Consider the following 24,095-nt stretch of genomic DNA (forward strand, 5'->3'; position numbering starts at 1 on the left):
ACGTGGAGCATGATGAGAACATGGGCACTATGTAAGAGAACAAGAGCAACGTGGCAGCATCATGTCATGTGTGTTCCACAGTCACATGTGTACAGCAGGTTAATTACTCTCCTGTGCAACTCAAAGGGGCTCAGCATGTGACACACACACATACACACACATACACACACACACACACACACACACACACACACACACACAAACACACTCAGGGGCTCAGTATGTGAAATTAACAATAAATCTCTTCGGGCTCTAGAGACAAAAGAAGCAGCTGGATGTAAAGGGGCATGCAGTATGTGCCTGAGGATCCGCTAGGCGGGCACTGCCTTTGGGGAATGTGTTTGGACTGCGGTGAGGTGTGTGTGTGTGGGGGGGGGGGGGGGGAGGGCAGGTATGTGCGCTGCACCAGCCCCAGCCTCCCATTGTGTTCCCTCTGTGACTATCAGGGCACACATCTGGACAGCTTTAGTCAAGGAAGCCTATAAAACACGCTAACGCTAAACACGCTAACATCCCAGACAGCAACAGAGAGGAGGGGGGAGGGGGAGGGAGGGGGCATCTCTCTGGCCCGGATGTGGCTCACTTGCAGCCTGGATTGCACCAACTCACGCCAGTTCTGAGCCAGATCAGTTTCAGACACAGCTGCTCTCTAGACAAGCCTCTCGGGCATGTTCTGGAGGCTGATTAGGGGCCGCACACACAGACACAAACACACACACACACAGGGACACACACACCTCTCCGGCATGTTCTGGAGGCTGATTAGGGGCCGCTTCAGATTTGCTTCTCATCAGTGTGTTGCACCATCTGCCATTTATTTGAGTTTGCACTAAATTAGCTATTTTCTTAATTTGCCCTCTCCCCCTGTGTTTTTGCAAGCATGTTTATGATGGAGGGAGGGGAGGGAAGGGCACGGAGGAGTGCTTTGGCTAGGCTGGGCTGGGCTGGCTATTTACGCTTCCTACATTTGTTGTGACAGACAGTGTTGTGTGGATTGGGAGAAAGGGATTTTACCTGACAGAAGATGACTTGAGAGAGAAGTTAGAGAGAGAAAGAGAGAGAGAGAGAGAGAGAGAGAGAGAGAGAGTTTGCAGGATAGTAGGCTACCTCTCTACACATGTGCATCAGCAAGTGTTCCCTTATCCCCTTTCATTTTCTATTAGTGACCCAGGCCACTAATACGAAACATGCAAGAGGAAAGTGCATAAACATTCTTCTCTCTCCCTCTCTCCTCTCTCTTTCTCTGTGTCTTGACAGAGACAAACCTTATAAATATGGCCACTCAGCATTCACTGTTGCCAGAGCTTTGATGAGCTTTTATGTTTTTTGTTTTGTTTTGTTTTACTTACTTTTGATTTAGTCTGCTCACAAGGAAAACAAACTTCTGCCTTCAAGTCATGTTTGAACTTAGTGAAATGACATGTCATCCTGAAACAGAATATCAATCTGCCTTCAAACCGCTAAATAAATTCCTTTTCAAACATGTGCAACCTCAAAGAATGGTTGACTGTTTTATGAGGAGACTAACGCCATGAAATCCATTTGTTACAAATTAGGCTTCCTGGTTCCTATAAAGCTGGCACCTGCCAGTTCAAAGGTTCTAGATGCAGGTGAGAACAGCAGAGGCAGGTGGGGTGTTGGGTGATTAAAAGAAGTTTTGTTGATCATTTTTAATTATGTACTGGTGTATAAACATACATAGGCCTAATGTAACTCACACGAATTGCTATGATTTATTAGCAGTAAAATAAAGATTCAGACAAAAGGGATAACTACACTACACGGCACAGACAATGAAACTGAAATAAGCTGAAACACATTGATTAATAAAGCTAAACATAAAAAATAGTGACTCGTCGGATATGCATATTAGCCTATATATTAGGCCACTGCACGGAACCAGACCCGTAGGCTACGGCTCTGCACGGAACTATTCCAAGCTCATCACTCAAAGCTCTCTCAAAATTAACCACACGGGGGCGCACAATCTCTGTTTGGCTCTTGGCGAAAAGGAAGAGCGGTTTTCTCAAACAGGAAGTTGGTTGGTTGCGCCTAACTTACGTTTCACTCGTGACGTCTATGCTGCTACCTCCTGTGAAAGTGTGTTGTTTGTACTGCAAGAGTGATGCGATCTCTAAATCTGCCCTTATTTATAACAGTGCAGCTTCGCCAGTCTGTTCACTTTAAGACGTAGTGTACACTTTGTTCACGTACGTATGCAATGAAAATGTATTAATACCATTATCCGTTAAGTGGTGTGGCTAGCTCAGCTAGCTAGCTATCTCAGCAGTAGATAGACAGGCATGTTGACAATGCAGACCTAAGCACGAAACCTTGTGTCGCAGACTTGTTCACGTTTGACAGTTTTGGAGTTTGAGGTAATGGCCTTTTATTTGGAGGCAAAACGACACCCAGGCAATGTATATGTTTGAAATGCTATGCAAAATTATGATCTCCGTAAAATGTGTCTCCTTGATTGTCAAACAGCTGATATCTGACTGACATATTGTGATTATTGGGTGCAAGTCATAGTATTCTTGAGCCCATCAGTGCAACGACGTACATTAAATGCGTTTTTAACGACCGTTCCCGTCTCTGCATTTCAATCGTTTTGGAATTTACTTCTATGTCAGTAGGCTACATCTCCCCCCTACGCACCACGGGTAGCGTTAGCTGCCCCACACACTGTGCTCGAATGTGTGGGCAACATTACATTAATCACGACTTATCGGTCAAAGACGATCATTGCAGCCGTTTCACAGCGCAACTTTGTGCGGTGTTTTTAATGACAGTGACGTTCTTTCTGTAGGAATGCGGTAGGGCCCTCCCGAGACCATGCTTAGCCGTCTGCAGGAGCTGAAGAAGGAAGAGGAGACTCTTCTGAAAATCAAGGGGATGTTGCAAGATCAGCTCAACAGACTCAAGGTAGCACCTGACACCTCATCATAAACGTGCTGCTGTTGCTCTGTACTTCACACACATTTAGTTGTGGTACTACTTTAAGGTATGTAGCCTGCAGGACAAATCTCATGTACTGCCGACTCAGTTGGTTTGTATGCATGTAGACAAAAGTGCTATACGTTTGTCAAACTTGATACGAACTCCTGGAAGGATCGAGTCTTTTAGCATTTACCACAGGTGTCAGTCAAGCTGACAGATACACTCCTGAAGTGAACTATGACCAATGATGGTGTGTATTGCATCGCATGAGAGCAGTGATGCGTGTGTGTGTGTGTGTGTGTGTGTGTAAGTACAGTGTAACACAGTCCTCTTCTTTCCAGTTTGAAGAAGGAGCACTGAGATCTCTGATCAACGCCCAGAATGCAGAGTGCACAGAGGAGACAGTCTCAGCCCAGGTGAACACTCACACTCAATTTCAGTAGAAAATAACTTTAAGTGGGTGCTGTGACTTGTGATTGTAGGCTACTCCCTGGACATTCTTGGTAATTCTTGTGTAACTGAAAATTGTTGTTTCAATAGATTGTCGAAAGCTGTTAATAGCTGTATGTATGTTAACCTGCATTGAGTTAACTGCTTGGTTCAGGCCAGCTGTCAGGAGGGAGGTTTACCTAACGTTCATACTGCACAGCTATGAAACAGCTGACTATAACCATTACACTCACCATCCTACTTACTCCCAATCAATGACACAGCACCAATGTAAATTGCATTGTGATGACCGCACAGCTCAGCCCTGCACTCGCCCGGACTCGAACCTGCAACCCGCAGCACCTCAGATTGGGAGTTGAGCATGCTAGCAATTGAGCTAAAACCCCAGGGTGTCATAGCTCTCTCACTAGCGCGAGTCTTAAGGTGTCGAGGTTTACCTAACGATCCTGCACAGCTACGGACCAGCTGGCTACCGTTACATAAGCATTAGGCAATTTTGACACCTAAGATATTTATGTGCAGATGCCTCTCACAGGGCATGGGGCAGCCGTGGCCTACTGATTAGCGCTTCGGACTTGTAACCGGAGGGTTGCCGGTTCGAACCCCGGCTGAAGTGTCCTTGAGCAAGGCACCTAACCCCTCACTGCTCCCCGAGCGCCACTGTTGCAGGCAGCTCACTGTGCCACTGTGCTTCATCTCACTGTGTGTTCACTGTGTGCTGAGTGTGTTTCACTAATTCACAGATTGGGATAAATGCAGAGACCAAATTACCCTCACGGGATCAAAAGAGTATATATACTTATACTATACAGGACATGTGGTCCTTGTGTTGTGTTGGCAGGAACTGTGGGGTTGGTAAACTGTCCGTTGTTACAGTGGCTGTTGTTTCTGTGCTGCAGGTGGAAATTAATCCAGATGACGAGGAAGAAATCAACCAGACAGAACTAGTCCTTGGAGCCCCAATAGATCAGAACATGGAGGAAGAGGAGGAAGAGGATGAGGAGGACGAAAATGAAGATGATGACGAAGATGAGGACGAGGATGGTAACAACGAACTTCAGATGATGCTGGGAGTAGGAGTGGAGGAGGATTACGAGGACGATGAGGACTGTTACTGAGCTGCTCCTGCAAACCTGGATGTGATGTGATGTGATGCACCCCTCGTCTCCATGGTGACGTTTATGCTGTAGGATGTAATCAGTCTGTAATGAGAGTAGCTCGTGAGCTCATTGCTAGGAATCACTGTCCTCACATTGTAACTCAAGCCAAGGCTTTCTAATATCATTGGAGTACATGGAAAGTATTGTGGACTTTGGACAGTTTCATGTGCTATTTAGCCGTCAACGTAAAAAATTAAAGTCCTTTTGGTATAGAATTGCATTCAGCCTGAATGTAAGATGTAAGCTACCTTTATTCAGTGCTTCTGTTCTGACTGGTTTGTAAATATTGGGACTTTTTGAGAGCACGCTTAGGTTCAAAAGGTCTTAGTAAACTAAACACAGCAGCTGGTGTATATATTAAACAAGTTGTGAAAAAACATGTTGTTTTTCTGAGCCACTAAGAGATCATCACTGCTACCTTTGCCTTGAAATGACTATAGGTATGATGGTTTGGATATCATAAAGTAACTGAGCACAAAAGAGAAGACATGGAATTATTTTGATGTTTACATTCTTTTGAAACCACATTGTCACTTTAGAGATTGTACATTTTGTTAATGTGACGGTAAAGAAACAGAATATGTTCAATAAATGCGCTTTTGATATTATGCATTGCCATCCTCTCATGTTGACTGGCACAGATTGTAAGAGTGGTGTGGAGTATGTTGGGAAATGGAGGCTGATGGTACTCTCTTCACCATGGTGCTAAATAGCAAAACTGCATCAATCATCTATGTAAAATGGAGGCTGCAAACAGCTTAGCGACATCAACATCTGATCCCAGAGACACAGTAAAGCTGTGGAATACAGTAGTGACTCCTACGAGAATCCACACACAGGACTCCTGTGTGCTCTGGCATGGGTTCAGCATTGATATGCTAAACTGCGGTCACCGTTAGAGCACGGCTCCTTTATCCAGACCCAACCAAATGATGCCCTCCCTGTTGGGCAGTGCCCATGCCAAACACCCCTGTAGCCCCCACCATGCCATGTGCCCTATCTCCACCCAGGTCCAGCAGTTCAGCACTTTCCAAAAGGTCCAAAAACAATGCTGCGGCGCTGGACAAAGCACTCAGAGACCAGTCTGGACATGGGTGGCGCCACACACTGACCCTAACAATGGGGAGGTCATTGATGGATATATACAGCTTTGCATGTGTGCTGGTGCCCATGGAGATGGACAGAGGTGCTCCAGCAACAGCATCCTTCCTCAGTCCCGTCTCTGTGTCTGGGACGCCAGGACAAGGTGGGCCACGTCTCTCTCTCATAGCTCCACAGGAACTTTACCGTATGACCATCTAGTGTTGACTTATGAACTTAATAATAAGTTAAGTATAATCAGTAACAAGTTCATAATAATTTTTTGGTCTTGGTTGCATTGTATTATGCACCCAACATTTCATATAAGAGTAAAAGAATTTACTTAGTTATTTCATAAACTTCACTAATTAAACATTATGTTTAATATTTTTCCCAGTGCTATGTAATATATTCAATTGTGTAATATCTCTTCACAGAATAAGCTGAGTGGACCATAAACAAGGAACAGGTAGAGTATGTCTGTAATTATGATTTTGAAATAAATGTCCCAGTTGTATTTGTTGACAAATCCCTCATGTGGACCTGATGCCAGGTGCAGGTTGAAAGACCAGGTAGCCTACCCTCTGCACCGCATAATCCTTTTCAACTGGTCACGCTCATTGTCACACTCAACACAATCACCTATCAGAACCCCGCAACATTAACTTTGCTTACCGCGTCAAACCTGCGTTTGTAAGAGATCTGTCCACCTTTGCAAAATGAGCTCACAGTCCATTTACCTTCAATGGGAGGGCATTTTGGTGTGGATTGGGGGTCACGAGATACCCACCCCCACCCCATCGTTGTCCACCCCTGACTCTGAATAGAGCTCTGGATGCTTCCATGCGGTGAGGCGACAGCAGGTGCTGTAGTCTCTGCACTGTGGAGCCAGAGAGGTGGATGAGCTGTTTGGCTGGACTATTTTCTCACATTTAATGACATTTGTCACCGGAGCCAATGCAGATTCTGTGAGGTAGGTCTGATGTCCAATTAAAAAGGCTTGTGGAATTGGGAAAATGAGCTGTTTGTGCATGCAAATTTGTTTGTTTTTTAGTGTCAAAAGGATGGCTAAGGCAAAATGATAGTAAAATGAATAAAGCATGCAAGTTGTTAAGTATGTAAAGTATTTTTTTTTTATTGCCAAAGATACCTCATCGGCACACAGTTCCTACGGGGACAAGTTCTGTATGCACATAAGAAAGTTCAGGCAATTTGTGTCTGTACATTGGGCCTTCTATGATATAAATGTAACTTTACGACTAAAGAAACATGTTTACTGTATATTTCCATTTACAGTAGTGATTTGTTCTCATGTTTGTCCACTGGAAACCCCAGCCAGTTCAGCTGTGTCCGGTCTCTGTCCAGTAGCGGTTTCACCCTGTCCTGTCTTTGGGCTGTGTTGTCGTTGCATAGCAGGTAGAGCAGCAGTATGGGGTGGCCCGTTTTGATTCTGTGTTCAGGTGAAAGTTATGTTTGGAACAGAAATACTTCAGATCTTTCATGCACCTCGCCATGGCACACAGGCCAGACATTTCTGCATGTGGTCAGAACTGGTTAGACAGGATTTGGTCAGACAAGGACTATCAAGAATAGCGCTGATGACTAAAGTGATGAATAATGAACATGATTGTAGATGGATAAGATGGTGTAAGTAATCCTAAAAGAACACTGACATGTGTACACTGCACAGTGCAGCTTCCCTTAATAACTTGTCTATGTTGTCTGCCATTTTGGAATAAGGCTATTAAGATATTATCTTTGACTTGTTACGCTGTCGTTCACCTGTCATTTTTGGAGGCTATATTTTGGGGCTATAAAGATTTCTCCCTTTGAATGTTGTCTCTTTTCACCTGTGCCCAGTTGTGTGTGACGCCACCGAGGGAGAGTGAGTGTGCCCGTGACCGTGCCAATCGCTGAGGAGGACTACCATGCTGCCCCGTAGTGCAGTGACCACTTGCCATGTGCTTGTGCTGGTGCTGTGTCTGTCTGCGGCTGAGGACTTCGACTGGACAAAGAACGAGCGCGGCTCCTTCTATTATGGCACTTTTCCAAGTGGTAATGTAACTCCGACTGGGCTAGCACTGAATGAGACACTCTGGCACAGGTTCTGTACCTCTGCCATTTAAGAACATTCAATTATAGCCTCTCAAAGTTTCAAAGATGTCAATTGTTTAGAATGGGCAGTTGGACAGCTTCAGAGTTATTGTTCTTTAAAAAAAATTTTGTTAACCCCACTCACAAATATCTTGTTTTTTGTTAACACCACTCACAAATATCTTGTTTTTTGTTTACATGCAGAATATTTGCTGTGAAATGTATTGCTAGATTGGTAGACATCGTAATAGTCTTGTTCAGGCCATCCCTAAGCCCCTGATTGATTTCACTTGGCGTATACCTAAGGGGCTTGTTTTAATTGGTCAGGATTTTCGTGGGGTGCCGGCAGTTCAGCCTATCAGACCGAAGGAGCCTGGGACAAAGATGGAAAAGGACTGAGTATCTGGGATGTGTTCACCCACAAGAAGGGAAAGATCTTCCTCAACGACACTGGAGACTCTTCCTGTGAGGGTTACTTCAAGTTCAGGGTAGGTGGAGGGAGCCTAATCAGCCCAAAAGCCACATTCTTCTAAATTCTTAATTTATTTATCATTATTGACTGATGGTGTAGAAACCCTGATCGGTTATTTGTTTATTAGATGTGCAATGTAACACACATGTAAATAGATTCAAGTTATTTGCCATAAACATTATCTTTTAACTAATAATGTAGTGTTTATATACTGTAAGTCGCATTGGACAAAAGCGCCTGCCAAATACCGTGAACATAAATAAACATAAACAAAGTAAACAAATGTATGTTTGAAACTAACAAATTCCTGAAACTGTTCCCACTCAGCCACTACTGCTCACACCAACGACCTGTGAACAGCCAGTTTGTCACCCAATCAGATTTCTGCCTGCACTATAACCCCGCCTCTGTTCCGGCCCCACGCAGGATGATGTTGCGCTGATGAAGGAGCTGAAGCTGAACCACTACCGTTTCTCCATCTCCTGGCCCAGGCTCATCCCCACCGGCATCAAGTGTATGCGTCCACACTCATCCTCTGGATCTGAGTACACTGACTCGTATTTGAGTTTTGAATACATAATCCCATTACATGTATCCTGTCACTACCCAACGCTGGTTGTACAGTGATATTACAATTAGTGCACTAAAAAGGCCATTTCAGGTGCTTTGGACATGGCCCATTGTGGTCACTGGTTTAAATAAGGGAAGTATACTATGTAGTATCCTTTTTATCCACTCAGTATGCGTACCTGTTTATCTCTATAGGACTACTGGTAAAATACTGTTTGCATAACATCATGTTTGTAATTGCTCCAATAACCAGGCTCTTTCTGATCATGACTATGAATACCATACTACATGTACATCTCTGTCTATGCAGCGGACCATGTGAATGAGAAAGGAATCAAGTACTACGAGAACCTCATAGACACTCTGCTGGAGAATCAGATCACTCCCATTGTGACCCTCTACCACTGGGACCTGCCACAGGTGCATACGCACACTACATGCGTCTCTCAGAGATCTCAGAGTTCACATCCACATTTCTGTTGATGCAGTACGGGGCGGTGCTAGAAACATGGGAGCATCCCAATACTACTACTGTTGGCCTTTATGTTCTATTCCTGCCAGTACAGGGCCCTTGGAATCCTACTTTCCATCTGCCATAAAGCTCCCTCAAATATGGTGTAGAATGCACAATCTCAAGTGTTATGAAGTCAAAGTATTTCTGTTTTCTCATTAATCTCTTGGATTGTAGGTGTTGCAGGAGAAATATGGTGGATGGCAGAACATCAGTATGGTGAACTACTTCAATGACTTTGCCAACCTCTGTTTCGAGAGATTTGGAAACAGAGTTAAATACTGGATAACATTCAACAATCCATGGGTACGCATACCTGCTCAATTACATTACAACACTCCATGGGTATGCATACCTGCTCAATTGCATTACAACACTATCAGTGCAAACACAACTGTAGAAATAACTCAATCCATGGGTACGCATACCTGTTCAATTACATTACAACACTATCAGTGCAAATATAAACGTAGAAATAACCCATCATGGTTGGGCTGTTATGGCTTGGTCATTTAAATCTTACAAAACTGACATGTTTTGGTATTAAGCCTTTGTCAGGTAGTTAAAAACAAGAGTGCTTGGAGTACCCTATGAGTAACTAATCCAAACACACACACACGCCCTGACTGGTCATTGCTTGTCCTGTTTCCTGTGTTGTCTGGGCAGTCTGTGGCGGTGGAGGGCTATGAGACAGGAGAGCATGCTCCAGGCATGAAGCTGAGAGGCACTGGGGCCTACAGGGCTGCCCATCACATCATCAAGGTCAGAGGTCATCACCAAGGTCACAGATGCATCTTGATTTCATCTTTTCTCTGGACTAAAACCTGTTGTTTCCTAAATCAATAGCTGTGCTGACATTTCCACCCTGTCCTCCCTCCCAGGCCCATGCTAAGGTCTGGCACACCTATGACTCTCTATGGAGAAGCAAACAGAAAGGTAATGGACTGTGGCCAATAAGGTCCAAATTGCTCACCATAATTCCAGCACCTACAAAAATGATTTTGTAGCAGAGTCTTTTTTCAGTAATGGCAAAAGGCGACTTTTTTATGCTTTTTGACATTTGTCAAGTGGATAGTTTTTGTGACATAACAATAAAACATGGAGCTCTAGCTGGGCTGCTGGTCCACTTCTACGTTTTTGCTCTATACCCAAGTAATTAGGTCAGAGAAACATGCATTTGGCTTTTGATGATGCTCCATAATTTGCAAGAATGTAGCAGGAAATGATGGACCCCTTCTCTCTAAAATCTCTTAACTTTGTAGTGTACATCCACACTGTCAGGAGTAGCTCTGTGTAACTCCAGTAAGTGGCTCATACTAACACGAGTCTGTTGTTCTCTGTGTATGTATGTACTCATGGCTTGTGCCTCTGGCTCTGTCTGCCAGGTATGGTGGGCATCTCTCTGGCTGGGGACTGGGGTGAGCCGGTGGACATGACCAACCAGAAGGACATCGAGGCAGCAGAGCGATATGTCCAGTTCTACATGGGCTGGTTTGCCACACCCATCTTCCATGGGGACTACCCTCAAGTAATGAAGGACTTCGTTGGTAAGAATGGTAGAACTAATCTACATGAACAGCAAATGACAACAAATGAATTGGGTCCTACTGGATATATTGTGAATGACGAGTTTTCCTTTCTCATGTCAGCCTCCTCTGCCTCCCACATGTTCCTGACAGAAAATAGCAACCTCCTTAGGAATGGATCCTGACCTAGTCTGGCATTGACCCACTCTAGATTAGGCTGGGACAGACTCTATTGACCCACTCTAGATTAGGCTGGGACAGACTGATGGCATTGACCCACTCTAGATTAGGCTGGGACAGACTCCATTGCCCCACTCTAGATTAGGCTGGGACAGACTGATGGTTATTCACAAGTTCTCAAGAAATGTTAATTTGCAGTGTATTTGTATAGTTCCAACATATTTGATTAAAAGTATGAAAAGCATTTGGCACGCAGTAAATTAATCGAAGAACATAAACTTCTATTAAAACTTGCACTACCACTTGTAAATAGATAAATAAATGTTAAAGGAACCATATTTAAGGAATGTATTTCAATTAATCATAAAATGGCCCTGATATGTCACTAGACATTAAGAAATCAGGTTCATTTCAAATACTTATATCACTGGGGGCAGCCGTGGCCTACTAGTTAGCGCTTCGGACTTGTAACCGGAGGGTTGCCGGTTCGAACCCCGACCAGTAGGCACGGCTAAAGTGCCCTTGAGCAAGGCACCTAACCCCTCACTGCTACCCGAGCGCTGTTGTTGCAGGCAGCTCACTGCGCCGGGATTAGTGTGTGCTTCACCTCACTGTGTGTTCACTGTGTGCTGAGTGTGTTTCACTAATTCACGGATTGGGATAAATGCAGAGACCAAATTTCCCTCACGGGATAAAAAGAGTATATATACTTATATACTTATACTATACTGACAACGGTAGTCCGGCCAGTATATTGTCATTTCAAAAGTGAAGTTGCAGCCCTCAACTGATGTTGTGTTTTGGCCTGATGCGCCACCCTCCACCTATCTAGTAATCACGAAGTCAGTAGTGTTTTGGCAACCTCGAGTCGAGGGGGAGGGGATACACCGTTCTACAGTAATTTGAAAGTGACTGCAGTACCAGTTTTGGCCACAATCTTACATATGGTTCCTTTAACATGTGCAATATGTAAGTGTAAATGCCATGAATGCGTCCGTGTGTCCTGCAGGTCGTAAGAGTGCACAGCAGGGCCTGGGCACGTCCCGTCTGCCCACGTTCTCGTCCCAGGAGAAGAGCTATGTGAAGGGCACCTGTGACTTCTTGGGCGTCGGCCATTTCACCACGCGTTACATCACCCATAAGACGTACCCGGCGGGCCGTGGCAGCACTTTCTTCACTGACCGCGACGTGGCCGAACTGGTGGACCCCCGCTGGCCGGATCCTGGCTCCGAATGGCTCTACGCCGTGCCCTGGGGATTCCGCAGGCTCCTCAACTTCATTAAGGTGGGAGAGTTAGCACCCAAGGGTGTCAGTTTATCAAACTGCTTTGTTTTCTTTCAGGATTTTCTTATTCCTTGAGTTTACTGGTTATGGTATGGAAGTAAGTAAAAGTAAAAAAAAAAGTCGAATTAAAACTGGTTTAACATGTATTTAAACCCCCCAGTTTTGAGTTATGGCATCTGTTGTCTTATGTATAGGTTGTTGAGGTATTAAGTATTTAGTGTTGTCTTCTGTATAGGTTATTGAGGTATTAAGTATTTAGGTTGCAGTAGTATAGTTTCAATATGTACAGTCCATATGCCTTAAATTGCTTAACATCAAAATGTACAATTCCTAAATCCACTGCTGATAATAATCGCTGGCCAAGTGTACATATGAGTGAAGTTGTTCTCTGTTCCCTGATTAGACTCTGCATGGGAACCCAATGATCTATCAAGTTGTTCTCCATTCCCTGATTATACTCAGTATGGGAACCCAATGATCTACATCAAGTTGTTGTGTTCCCTGATTAGACTCAGTATGGGAACCCAATGATCTACATCAAGTTGTTCTGTGTTCCCTGATTAGACTCAGTATGGGAACCCAATGATCTACATCACAGAGAACGGCGTATCTGAGAAGATGCAGTGCACAGAGCTGTGTGATAACTGGAGGATCCAGTACATGAAGGACTACACCAACGAGATGCTGAAGGGTCAGTGCCGCTCAAATCACCCCATTATTGTCCACTGACCACAACACAGAAAACTCTTTCAGCACTTGGATATGCAGTTAAACATTCTCAAAAACTGAAATTATTTATTCGCACCATTGTTCTCTATAATATACCTTACTATTGGGATTGTTCCCATTATCTTGGTCACTGGCCCCAAAGGGTGCATGGCTTCAGTTGAAGCACCTCCATAGGGTTTAACACCTGAGCTTACATAAATAATTGGGCACCTCTATAGGGTTGAACACCTGAGCTTACATAGGTAATTGGGCACCTCCATAGGGTTGAACACCTGAGCTTACATAAGTAATTGGGCACCTCTATAGGGTTGAACACCTGAGCTTACATAGGTAATTGGGCAGTCTATGCTTTGTCTCACCATGGCATAGTTATGTGCGTCACATGTGGCTCACCAAAGAGCAACATATTGCCAAGGAGTGAAGCAATCTTTGTTGGTTAATCCTGCAATATGCAATTCCCAACTGGTCCCGATCAGGTAATAGGTTGAGTCACTTATGTGGCTAGGGGATAAAAAGTGGCCTTTAAACACATTCGGATCACTTTGTGTCCAATGTATGATAGTCTTAATATCTCCAGTGAGATTCTCTGTCCTCTCCTCTCGCACGTCCAGCGATCAAAGATGGGGTGGACGTTAAGGGCTACACGGCCTGGTCTCTACTGGACAAGTTTGAGTGGGACGAGGGGTACTCGGAGAGGTTTGGCCTGTACTACGTGGACTTCAAGAACAAGAACAAGCCCCGGTACCCCAAAGCCTCAGTGCAGTTCTACAAGAACATCATCAACGCCAATGGCTTTCCCAGTCAGAGAGAGGTAAGGGCCTCTACCGCCTGGTTCTCATGCACCAATCAATTCAAACCAATTGAATCACAACGCGCCCCATTAACAATAGACCATGAGACAGATAGATAGATTATTTGAAATTTCAGGCTATGGTATGTTTATTTTTTCTTCACACAGGATGTTAGTGTGCCGTGGGACATTTTAAGTGTCAAAAGTGTGCCGTGGCACAAAAAAGGTTGAAAAACACTGCCTTAAAAGACCAGACATGAACAGCATACAAACATGTAGTTCTGCAACATTAAAAAAGACATTTATTACATAGATATAAAAACAGACAAGACACTTTGTACACAGAAGAAATATGATGCTATAACTCAACTCTTGTAGAGGAAAACATCTTACACGGGACATCTGCAAAAGAAAAAGATTTATCATTAGCAAATGATTAAGGTTGCAAAATACATCATGTTATTCCCCTTAGGCATCCGTCAGGTTATATAACACTGACATGTGCAAGAAGCATGTAGTCGCTCACATTTCCATCTGCTAAACAAATGACAAGGATATACATTAGCTATACAGCAGAGATTCTGCCATGGCTAGAAGCCTTATACATTTCTGGCACTTGTGGTAGTTATGTTTTTGTACAGTTTCTGTCAAATAAACAAACAAATCACTAAAAGTAAACAAGAAACTCATGTCCATGTCGCACTGCCCCCATCAGGTAGAGAACTGGAAGAGGAAGTCTACAGATACCTGCTCTTCTAGCAACCAACTTCTAGCTGCAGGTCAGTGACAAGAATCACCCATTTGCACACACACACAAACACACATTACTAGCTGGGGCAAACAAAAAAAGATTCTTCCTCTTATGTCACTTACCTAAATTATGTTCTCAAAAAGTATGTGACTAAATTCTACACAGAGCACATATTAGATTTGTATTGAGGCCACGTTGAGACCCATTATTGCCATGCATGCCATAGACAAGACCAAAACGAGATTGAAAATGCAGTTGGAAGTGTCAAACCCTCTTTTGAAACATCAGAGCTTCATTTAGTTCAATTGGAAGTGTCAAACCCTCCTTTGAAAACATCAGCTTCATTTAGTTCTGACATGATGTAAGTGTTACTTGAATTCTGACATTCACTAGTATTCATCTATAGCCAGAAATCAATAATACATTTAAGGGGGTGTCACGTATGGGGAATTTTGTATTGATACAGCAGTATTGCTCCAAACATCCCATACCAATACATATTTGAAGCCCTCTCTCTCCACTGTGTGTGCATAAACTTTGATTAAGTGATTCCGATTCAGTTGATCAACTGAGTAACCAACATCCGCTTAGTTGACCTGGTTGTGAGAGGCTTCAATATGTTAGAGGCTGTGCGTTGCTTTGAGCAAGACAGAAACTATTTTCTTGGGGTCCACTCTGAGGTTAACCAATTCTGAAGGAGACACAGAGAGAGAGAAGGAGGGAGGGAGGGAGGGAGGGAGTAAGTAAGAGAGAGAGAGAGAGGCGGTCTGAGAGACAGCTAGAGACTGGCGTTATAACAGACTTTCAGAAAAACCTCTAACAGGATTTTTCTTTGTTTGCCCCTCCAGCTAGAAGAAAGTCCAAGGCAAATAAGGAACATGCAGAGGTGCCAAAGGTTTGGCCTGTGCATGATGAGGTTTAGACTCCTGTGCATGATGAGGTTTAGACTCTAGGGGTACATTTATGCATTTATGAAGTGCATTCCTCTCTGGCTTTGGCTTCTGCTGCTAACAGGCTCGCTGTGTGGTCTGGAATGACTCAGTCCTTTGCGATGGGATGGGGGGGGGGGGGGGGGGGGGTTTGGGGAAATAATGGGATGGGTTAGAATTAGCTGAGGGAGTGTCCAGAAGTGTCCAGACCATCTCCCATCATTTGTTAGCTCTCACTCTGTCGCCTCACCTTATGATGATGGACGTTATTTTATATATTATGTATAAAAAACAAGTAATAGTTACTATTATAATTAGGCTAATGATTTGTCTGCCACTGACTGTAACATTCAAACCAAATAAAACTAAAATAAAAAAATATATAATTACTTAGCCTGGGTTTTCCCATGTTGCCTTGCTCGTGATTTGTCTGACGTTAGCCAGGCTAATAATTACTTATAATTACTTTTATGGGTGTCGTAAAACTGTGTGTGGGAGTGTGATAGGGAAGTGGTTTAGGACTAAAGTGAGTGGGGCCCTTAGGGTCTTGACAGGTCATTAACAGTACTGGTTTAGGACTAAAGTGAGTGGGCCCTGGGGTCTGGACAGGTCATTAACAGTACTGGTTTAGGACTAAAGTGAGTGGGCCATTAGGGTCTGGACAGGTCATTAACAGTACTGGTTTAGGACTAAAGTGAGTGGGCCATTAGGGTCTGGACAGGTCATTAACAGTACTGGTTTAGGACTAAAGTGAGTGGGCCCTTTGGGCCTGGACAGGTCATTAACAGTACTGGTTTAATGCTGCGCGGCTGTTAGAATCCTATCCCTACTGAGGAGCCAAGTCATTCTGCTGTGCTGCTGCTAATGATGTTTGTGTGTGTGTCTGTGTGTGTGTGTTGTTCTGTTGGCATTTCTACAACGCTGCTTTGCTGTGGCTTGGTGATTTTCATCTCCAGCGACTCGTTTTAACACTTAACTCTTTGAGGGCTGCTTCTGTTGTTGTTGCCGTTTTAAATTTAAGGCCGCTTCAGCATATAGCTGCTTCTTCCAATACTCCGAAACCGCAATTCCCAGAACCCTCAGCCTTACCATACCACAACATTTCACAGAAGGTTATGAGCAGGATGCTAAGCAACCTGTGGCTTCGCTACAAAACAGATTGGAAACTCATTTACTCTTTTGCGGGCAGAGAACCCACCCACGCACTCACACACTCACACACCCACAAAAACTGTCATCTGCATTGCGGTGAATGGACCAAAACTAATAGCCAATGTTCAGGCCATTTCCAAATTAGAGGATAGTTCATAACAGGAGTACATTTCCCAGATTCCTGCTACATTTAAGCTGCTATTGACACAGAAGGCTTCACAGCTTGAATCCATAACACCCCCCTCTCTTCTCTAACAAACACACACACACACACACACACACACACGCACACACACACAGATCTACCACCTCATCTCCTAATGCTGTTGGCTAAAAGCAAGCTCAAGCGCGCACGCTACAGTACTTCCTGGTTTGCCAAGGGAAGTGTTGTGCCAGTCCTCAAAGGGTTAATGTGTCGTGCCACACACACACACACACACACACACACACACACACACACACACACACACCTCTAAGACTTTGTCTCTCGTTCTCTTCATCAGAGGCACAACGGAGCACGGCTGCCAATATACTAAGACTTATTCATGGTAAGCCACCAGCCTGACAAATCTTTCCCCTTCAAACACCTCTCCGTGGCTTTCAAACACCCCTCCGTGCTTTTGAAGGACATCGGTGATTATTAACCCTTTTGAAGGACATCAGTGATTATTAACCCTTTGAGAGCTCAAAGGCTCAACTTTGTGCTTAAGCAGTTGGCAACTTCTTTGTTTGCTTCATAAAAACACAAAGATAAAATGTACGTTTTCCTCAGGGCACAGGGATACTCTACTAACCTGTGTGTGTGTGTATATGTGTTTGTGTGTGTTTGGCTATGTGTGTGTTTCAGATCCCCTGACCAGTCACATGGAGATGGTCACAGAGATTGTCGTCCCCACTGTGTGCACTCTCTGCATCCTGCTCGGTGCAGTCTTCCTCATGTTCCTGCTGCGCAGACGCAACTGAGCAAGCACACACACACATATAATCATGTCAGATATCTAAGACTGGCACTTTTCACTTGCCACATACACACACACACACACACACACCAGTGCCAGTCACACATTTGGCTGTCCACAGAGGACCGGAATGCTGTTTTTTTTTTTTACTAAGCTACAGGATGTGAATGCCATGCCGATGGTTGCTAGGTACCCCACACAAAGTGTTAACTAATACACACTGCACAGCTGGGACTTCTTCACTTCCCTTCTTCTGCAGACAGTGGGGAGGACACTTGTGATTACCAAGGGTTGGATTTTGAATAAATATTTTGAACAGACTCCCAGTTTTTATACTTTTGCGGACAAAAAGGTTAACGTTTCTCCATGAACATTTTTTCCACAAAGAAATTGTTAAGTCTCCAAATGAATGACCTGGCAAACCTGGGAAGTGATTTGAAGCTTAGGTGACTCACCTGTGAGGACTTTAGATGAAGTTTATCAGGCTGTGGGTCACCAAGGTGCTGAAGAAGGCAGTGTCCTCCTTTTCCCCATTTACGGTAGTCTTATTAAAATCTACCTCACAGGGGAAAAAACACTCTTAGAGTATATTGTGTATTTAATAAACTAGTATTTAGTTAAGCATTTAGCAGAGTTAACCCATTGAATGTGCGGAGGATGGATGGAACTCTAGTCTCACCTGAAGAGAAGGTCACGTGATCCACCAGGGGCTGATCGCTCAGGTGAAAGGAGGTTCTGACCTCTCGAGAGCCCTGACCACTGAAGACCTCCACCCCCCACACTATGGGCTCCTCCCTACGACACGCACACACACACACGCACAAATATGCAAAAACACAAAATCAACATAAGAACATACAATCCATGTTGAACATTTACAAGCATATAAGCTATCACATATATGTATATGTATATATGTATATGTAAACATTTCCAGCTAACAATCCCTGAATGTAAATAATGAACTCGATGGTAAGTCTTACTTCTGGTAAAAGTTGCTGATCATGACAGGTCTGATTTGCATCTGAAATATGTGTTCTTCGTCGTAAGGGCTTGTTTTATAGTACTTTAGGCAGGATCTGAAACAAAGAATCACAGTAACACTACATTAAAAAAAACACATACAAAAATAATGAATGTAAAATAGGGGCTTAAACTCAGAGACACAGACTCACTGGCGCTGCTGTGGATGTGGAAGATAAACTTACTGTATGAATGGAAAGAGGCACTCGTAGTGCAGGTTGAGGAAGGTGCTACAGATCACCAGGATCTCTAGTAGGTGGTGCAGTTTCTTCACTCGGGTTACTTGCTCTTGTAGGTCCACTTCTGTGCTCAGGTAGTAGCTCTGGACATCACAGGAGGGCAGTAAAGATAAGAAGCAGCTCATGTGCAGTACACAATGGTGCTTTTGAGTACTTAATTGAACGTTTTTGTAATCAAATATACAGAAAGAGTAAACATGCAACCAGATCCTCACCAGGTTATTTAGAGTGGTCAGCTCCCTTCCTGAAATAAGACGAGTAAGAGAATAACTGATCCAAACAAGAACAGTGAGGGACAAATCTGACATGCTGTTAAAAAACAATGCTGTATCTTTGAAATATTTTCAAGACATTTTGAAAACAATTGCTAGACGCTATTACCGGTACATGAATTAGTACTGTATGTAGCATTATGTTAAAAGGTTCTATTACATGAATTAGTACTGTATGTAGCATGTTAAAAGGCTTGTTGTCCGGCTCCCTCATCTTCATTTGAGGCTGTTGGGTTTCAACTTGCTGACAGGTTCATGTGGGACACAGTGAGGACCCGCCCCCTTCCCCATACACAGTTTTTACATTAGATGAAGAAATGCAACAAATGTGTGCAGGCTAAATTCTAATTGCGTAATACCTTATTCGAATAGAAAGTTAATCTACCCCCCTCTGGCCAATTCAATTTCTAGGCGCATTAGAAGAATTAATGCACATTTCAAGGGTTTCCAGTCAGGATGCACTCTAGTTTAGCTGATGCTTTTATGCAAAGTAACTTACACATGAAGACACACTCATACTAAAGCACAAAAGCAGACCTTATACTAGACAGTAGCCCTGTGCCCTCTATTGCAAGTCACTTTCGTAGTTTTCGTACCCCCTTCACACCATAGCCGCTGGAACCAAGAGGCAGGTTTCAGTAGCGAGCCGAGTGAAAAGTGTTCCTGACCGATGAGGTAACTGATATGGACCCAAGCTGATGGTTGATGATGTAAACTGACCAATGAGGTAGTTGATGTAGTCCTTCCTCATCTTGTCCAGGCCCATCTCCAGCAGCATGTGCACGGGGGTGAGACCAGACAGGGACACATCCTCCATCTGCTGTTTGTACGACTGCAGGATGAGTCTGCCCAGGGAGTTCCTGCTGTTCTTGGGCACCTGCACAGGAGGAGGAGGGGGCGAGAACAAGACTTTATGAGACTGTCTAAAAAATGTTATAATGTTGAGATAGAGACACACACACACACACACACACACACAAGATTAAGATAATGATACGTTAATCTATGCTAGCCATCCTTCCCTCTGTCTGATTCACACTTGCACATCCTCGCCAGCCTTGCCAGCCTCGAAAAACGTCACAAAACTTGTAGAGCAAACAGACTTGAGAAACATCAGGATGAAATGCCACACACTAAATGCCTGGACGACAGACATGGAAACTCACCCCTGGTTTGATCTTGCCATGTTTGACAGCAGAGATAACCATTTTCAGACAATCTATTATGTCCTGGTATGAGGTCACACCTGCAAATGACAATGCCAAGATAGCTATGACCGCATGCTCAAACTTAAACACCACTGATGAGAGAGGGGGAAAACACACCAACTAACTACTCGTGTAAATAATGTTGTAGTAATAGTAAATAATGTTGTAGTAATAGTAAGTAATGGTGTAGTAATGGTAAAGAAAAGAAAGTCTCACTGCTTCTCATCTTGACCCAGAGCTGGTCAGTGAAGTCCAGATCGCCTCTGTCCAGTCCTGCAGAGCCGTAGATGCTAATGCCCTTGTCTGCTGCTGGCATGTCTGTCTTGCCTTCCTTCTGCTTAGGTGGACACAACACAATGTTAGCTCCACAACCCATCTCATCTCACATGTGTTGGTCAACCTGGTTGCGTCATAAGGTATGTTACCTCAACCACCTTCCCAGTTTGGGCTTGGCCTGTTCTCTCAATGTTCTCCAGCTCTGCAAAGAAAATACCAAATTACAATACATACTGTGTGTGTGTGTGTGTGTGTAGACACATAGACACAAAATAGTCAGTAAACAACTACAGACATGAAAACAAAACTTGAGAACCCCATTAGAAAGAAGTCTTTGTGGTGGAGTTGTATTTTTGTTGGTAGTTAAACTGATTTATAATTTGTCCGTGATCAAATCAGCAATCCAACAGACATCATCCACGCATGGCTATGGCAGTACCTTCCACAAGAGCTTTAGTCAGGTCCACGGCTGACCTGGGGTCAGTGGGGTCGGGCCACTCTGCTTCACCTGTCTGGAGCCCCTGGGCTAGAGCCTAACAGGTGAGGGACGAGCGAGCCAAAGCAGTCCGCACAGGTTAGGGGACGACAAAGGAAAGGGCCACATGTTAGGTGTTGAATTGCAAAAGAAGTGAATTACTGAAGACGGTTCTATTTAGCACCACAGTAAATACAATTGTTTAATTAGTTAAATACTTGCCTCCAGAAACTCCAGTTCCTTGTAGGTTTCATACAAAGGGCTCTTTATATCTCCGATTGCCAGCTTGATATCCTGGAAATAAAAGGTTGCAAATCTTCTTACAATATTACAAAAATGGCAGAGAAGCTTATTGCTTTTTTATGACACCCCCGAGTTCTGCACATCTAAAGTTGACTGACAGGGGGTTGTTTCCTCAGCATGGATAAAGACAAGTCCTACACTAAAAGAGAAAAAAAAAATCCACTGAAAAGGTCCCTGGATTAGGCTTAATCCATGTCCGGGACACTGGCCCACAGAGTTTGCCTAGAGCCCGTCCTGCTCACCAAAACGGCCTCGGACGACTGGGGTGGCATCTGAAAGATCTTCTCCACATTACTCCACTTGAAGACAGCAGTGACGCTGCACTGGGACTCGATGACTGTATTCTCCACCACTGTGGAGCCAAACAAGTTGTACTGAGCATAGCCCTTTGTCTCTACCTGAAAACACAGCATACATATTCCAGTTTATTTCAATTCATTTCACATTTCACCACTAGTTTCAAAGAATTTCAATTGTCAATTCAGTTACAACAGGTATTTTGGACAAACATCCTGGAAGAGCTAACATCTGAAATGTCTTACGGCAGATGCACGGTGTCTCTTCTGATGTAACTGCATCAGTTCATCCAAACTGAGAAAAGATGACTTATCTTCAGTTGCCCCTGCACAACATATTACAATGTACATGTCAAAGTTTGATGACCATATTTCCTGCAAAACCATCAGACACTGTGTGAGCAAAGGCATACAGATACAATAGATCTGCAAACAGAACAATTATTGGGGCAGTCGTAGCCTACTGGTTAGGGCTTCGGCTTGTAACCAGAGGGTTGCCAGTTTAATCCCCGACCAGTAGGAACGGCTGAAGTGCCCTTGAGCAAGGCACCTAAACCCTCACTGCTCCCAGAGCGCCGCTGTAGCAAGGCACGCTCTCTGCTCCGGGTTAGTGTGTGCTTCACCTCACTGTGTGTTCACTGTGTGCTCTGTGTGTTCACTAATTCACGGATGGGATAAATGCAGAGACCAAATTCCTTGTATACGCAAGTATACTTGACCGAGAAACCTGATTTACATTTACATTATAAAATATTTGAGGTTTCCACTGTGTGGTAAGGCTGAGTTTTCACAGTGATATTTCCCCTCAACTGTAGTAGGTGAAGAAGAAAACATACCAGCAGAATATGATAACCTAGTCAGAGTGCATTACCTTTACTGCAAACGGTGTACAGCTTGATGGCACTGACTTTGTTGCCAGTAGAGACGGGTTCTGCCCCAAGCCACGTGGTACCTATGGGGTCACTCATGTCACAGCGCACCCAGAGGGGCAGGAGAGGAGAGCACAGGGCACTGGGCATGTTTGGGTTCTGGCTCATGGTGTACCAAGACATCAGCTGCCTGCAAACAGGATTGAAACTTGAATTTCCCCTTGGGGATCAATAAAGTATCTATCTATCTATCTATCTATCTATCTATCTATCTAGGAGGATGAGGAGATCTTGGTGAACAGGCACATTCAAGGAAAGTGCATGAAGATCTCACGGTTCTTGATACATGTCTACATTTGAGACGCATGACTTCCAAAGACCGATTTAAATCTGTACATCTGCAAAATAGCAGATATTTCCAACAGAGATTAAATTCACATCATGCCACTTATACAAGGCATTTGCGGAAATTATTAAATTATGTAATGTAATGCAAGGTATTTCAGATCACCTCAGTGCAATGTTTTCATACATTCACAAAAGCATTTCTAAAGTCAGTATGTTACCTTGCTTTCGTTAGTGATAAAGGTTGAGGACCAATGTCATTTTGTTGTTCACTGGCTTCCTCCTCATTAAGTATGTCCTCACTGGGCAGCGAGTCCTCAGTTTCGTCCCTGTCCTGCGGAAGATGAAGCTGGAAACAGAGATGGTGTTGGTGTCGCTGTCTCATAATCTCAAATAACACAAGAGAGTCAAGAGCCTGGTAAATTACAATGCTCACCTTTTTCCAAACGACGAGGACAGGAAGATTTCCGCAGACTAACTTGTGCAGTGACATTTCATGTTTCACCAAGGATATCTGGATGTCGTCCTATTTCAATAGTTATATAACCATGACCATTTGTATTTTGTGTTGCAAAATATACGTGTGAATAATGATTGTTTCTTACCTCGTATAGTAGTTCATCTTCGGCCTTTTCTTGACATAACAATCTTAAATAACAACAACATTCATGTCAGGTATGATTGTAAAAACATTAACGCCTACAACACAGTTAGCCATCGTAGGATACTTGATGTTAGCTAAATCTCACGTTAACCAGTCAGCCAATATTGCTAGTTTGTGTTAACAGATTAGAGTTAACAGTTAAAAATGACTTCTGTATTGCATTTCACAAAATTCTTCATTCCTATTTAACCTTACATTAGGCTATTCTATGAAAGGACGCGAATACGTTACAGATTAAGTTGGCGTTGCTCACTTCAAAGAGGCGACAAAGCGATTGGCATCTTTTAACATTTTAGAACCCATTTCTTCGGACCAAATACCAAGCAAATCTGTTAAATGTGTATGGAGAAGCTAAGATCGCTGATAATGTGTTGCTTGTCTTGTCCAATCTACAACACTACCAGAAAATTTCAACTCTAATTTCCCATAACTTTTTGTTTTTGACATGTCGCGCCAATGACTTTCATCCATACAGTCATTGGTCGGGCCACTTACACGTCATGACGTTTTTGGAAATTCAGCAAGTAGTTCGGTCAAATCTGTGCTTG

At 43.7% G+C, this 24,095-nt stretch overlaps 3 protein-coding genes across 10 annotated transcripts; 2 read left to right on the forward strand and 1 right to left on the reverse strand.

Annotated features, from left to right (window-relative positions):
• The first annotated feature begins 2,043 nt into the window (after positions 1 to 2,043).
• On the forward strand, positions 2,044 to 5,158 carry snapc5 (small nuclear RNA activating complex, polypeptide 5). 2 transcript variants are annotated; one of them, XM_042110340.1, is made up of 4 exons: positions 2,044 to 2,210; positions 2,810 to 2,925; positions 3,282 to 3,356; positions 4,290 to 5,158. In XM_042110340.1, exons 2-4 carry the CDS (start codon positions 2,836 to 2,838, stop codon positions 4,506 to 4,508), a joined length of 384 nt encoding a protein of 127 aa, XP_041966274.1. In that variant the 5' UTR covers positions 2,044 to 2,210; positions 2,810 to 2,835; the 3' UTR covers positions 4,509 to 5,158. The 2 variants fall into 2 exon arrangements, with proteins under 2 accessions (XP_041966274.1, XP_041966275.1); XM_042110341.1 differs by lacking the exon at positions 2,044 to 2,210 and adding an exon at positions 2,224 to 2,378.
• A 1,344-nt stretch (positions 5,159 to 6,502) lies between these two features.
• Positions 6,503 to 18,022, forward strand: lctlb (lactase-like b). 5 transcript variants are annotated; one of them, XR_006035104.1, is made up of 16 exons: positions 6,503 to 6,603; positions 7,491 to 7,685; positions 8,052 to 8,212; positions 8,623 to 8,710; positions 9,077 to 9,186; positions 9,455 to 9,583; positions 9,944 to 10,039; positions 10,159 to 10,213; positions 10,663 to 10,824; positions 11,993 to 12,267; positions 12,832 to 12,958; positions 13,608 to 13,807; positions 14,502 to 14,565; positions 15,386 to 15,492; positions 17,122 to 17,166; positions 17,466 to 17,507. XR_006035104.1 is itself a non-coding variant. In XM_042110263.1 (16 exons), the coding sequence occupies exons 2-15, from the start codon at positions 7,559 to 7,561 to the stop codon at positions 17,152 to 17,154; spliced, it is 1,665 nt and encodes a 554-aa protein (XP_041966197.1). In that variant the 5' UTR covers positions 6,503 to 6,603; positions 7,491 to 7,558; the 3' UTR covers positions 17,155 to 17,166; positions 17,466 to 18,022. The 5 variants fall into 5 exon arrangements, 4 of the variants coding, with proteins under 4 accessions (XP_041966197.1, XP_041966194.1, XP_041966198.1 ...); XM_042110263.1 differs by having other exon boundaries at positions 15,386 to 15,423; positions 17,466 to 18,022; XM_042110260.1 differs by lacking the exon at positions 15,386 to 15,492 and having other exon boundaries at positions 17,466 to 18,022.
• On the reverse strand, positions 14,063 to 24,036 carry zwilch (zwilch kinetochore protein). Of its 3 annotated transcripts, none has more exons than XM_042110258.1 (19): positions 23,801 to 24,036; positions 23,489 to 23,531; positions 23,311 to 23,409; positions 23,105 to 23,232; positions 22,541 to 22,728; positions 21,916 to 21,995; positions 21,616 to 21,771; positions 21,293 to 21,364; positions 21,035 to 21,128; positions 20,745 to 20,797; positions 20,536 to 20,653; positions 20,278 to 20,357; positions 19,832 to 19,988; positions 19,055 to 19,083; positions 18,786 to 18,922; positions 18,561 to 18,656; positions 18,257 to 18,372; positions 18,033 to 18,132; positions 14,063 to 14,188 (listed from the first exon to the last, which is right to left on the reverse strand). In XM_042110258.1, the coding sequence occupies exons 1-18, from the start codon at positions 23,848 to 23,850 to the stop codon at positions 18,044 to 18,046; spliced, it is 1,785 nt and encodes a 594-aa protein (XP_041966192.1). In that variant the 5' UTR covers positions 23,851 to 24,036; the 3' UTR covers positions 14,063 to 14,188; positions 18,033 to 18,043. The 3 variants fall into 3 exon arrangements, with proteins under 3 accessions (XP_041966192.1, XP_041966191.1, XP_041966193.1); XM_042110257.1 differs by having other exon boundaries at positions 20,536 to 20,656; XM_042110259.1 differs by having other exon boundaries at positions 20,536 to 20,656; positions 23,320 to 23,409; positions 23,801 to 24,035.
• Positions 24,037 to 24,095: the final 59 nt, after the last annotated feature.

This window comes from Alosa sapidissima, chromosome 11 (assembly GCF_018492685.1).
Source record: "Alosa sapidissima isolate fAloSap1 chromosome 11, fAloSap1.pri, whole genome shotgun sequence".
NCBI classification, from domain to species: Eukaryota; Metazoa; Chordata; class Actinopteri; order Clupeiformes; family Clupeidae; genus Alosa; species Alosa sapidissima.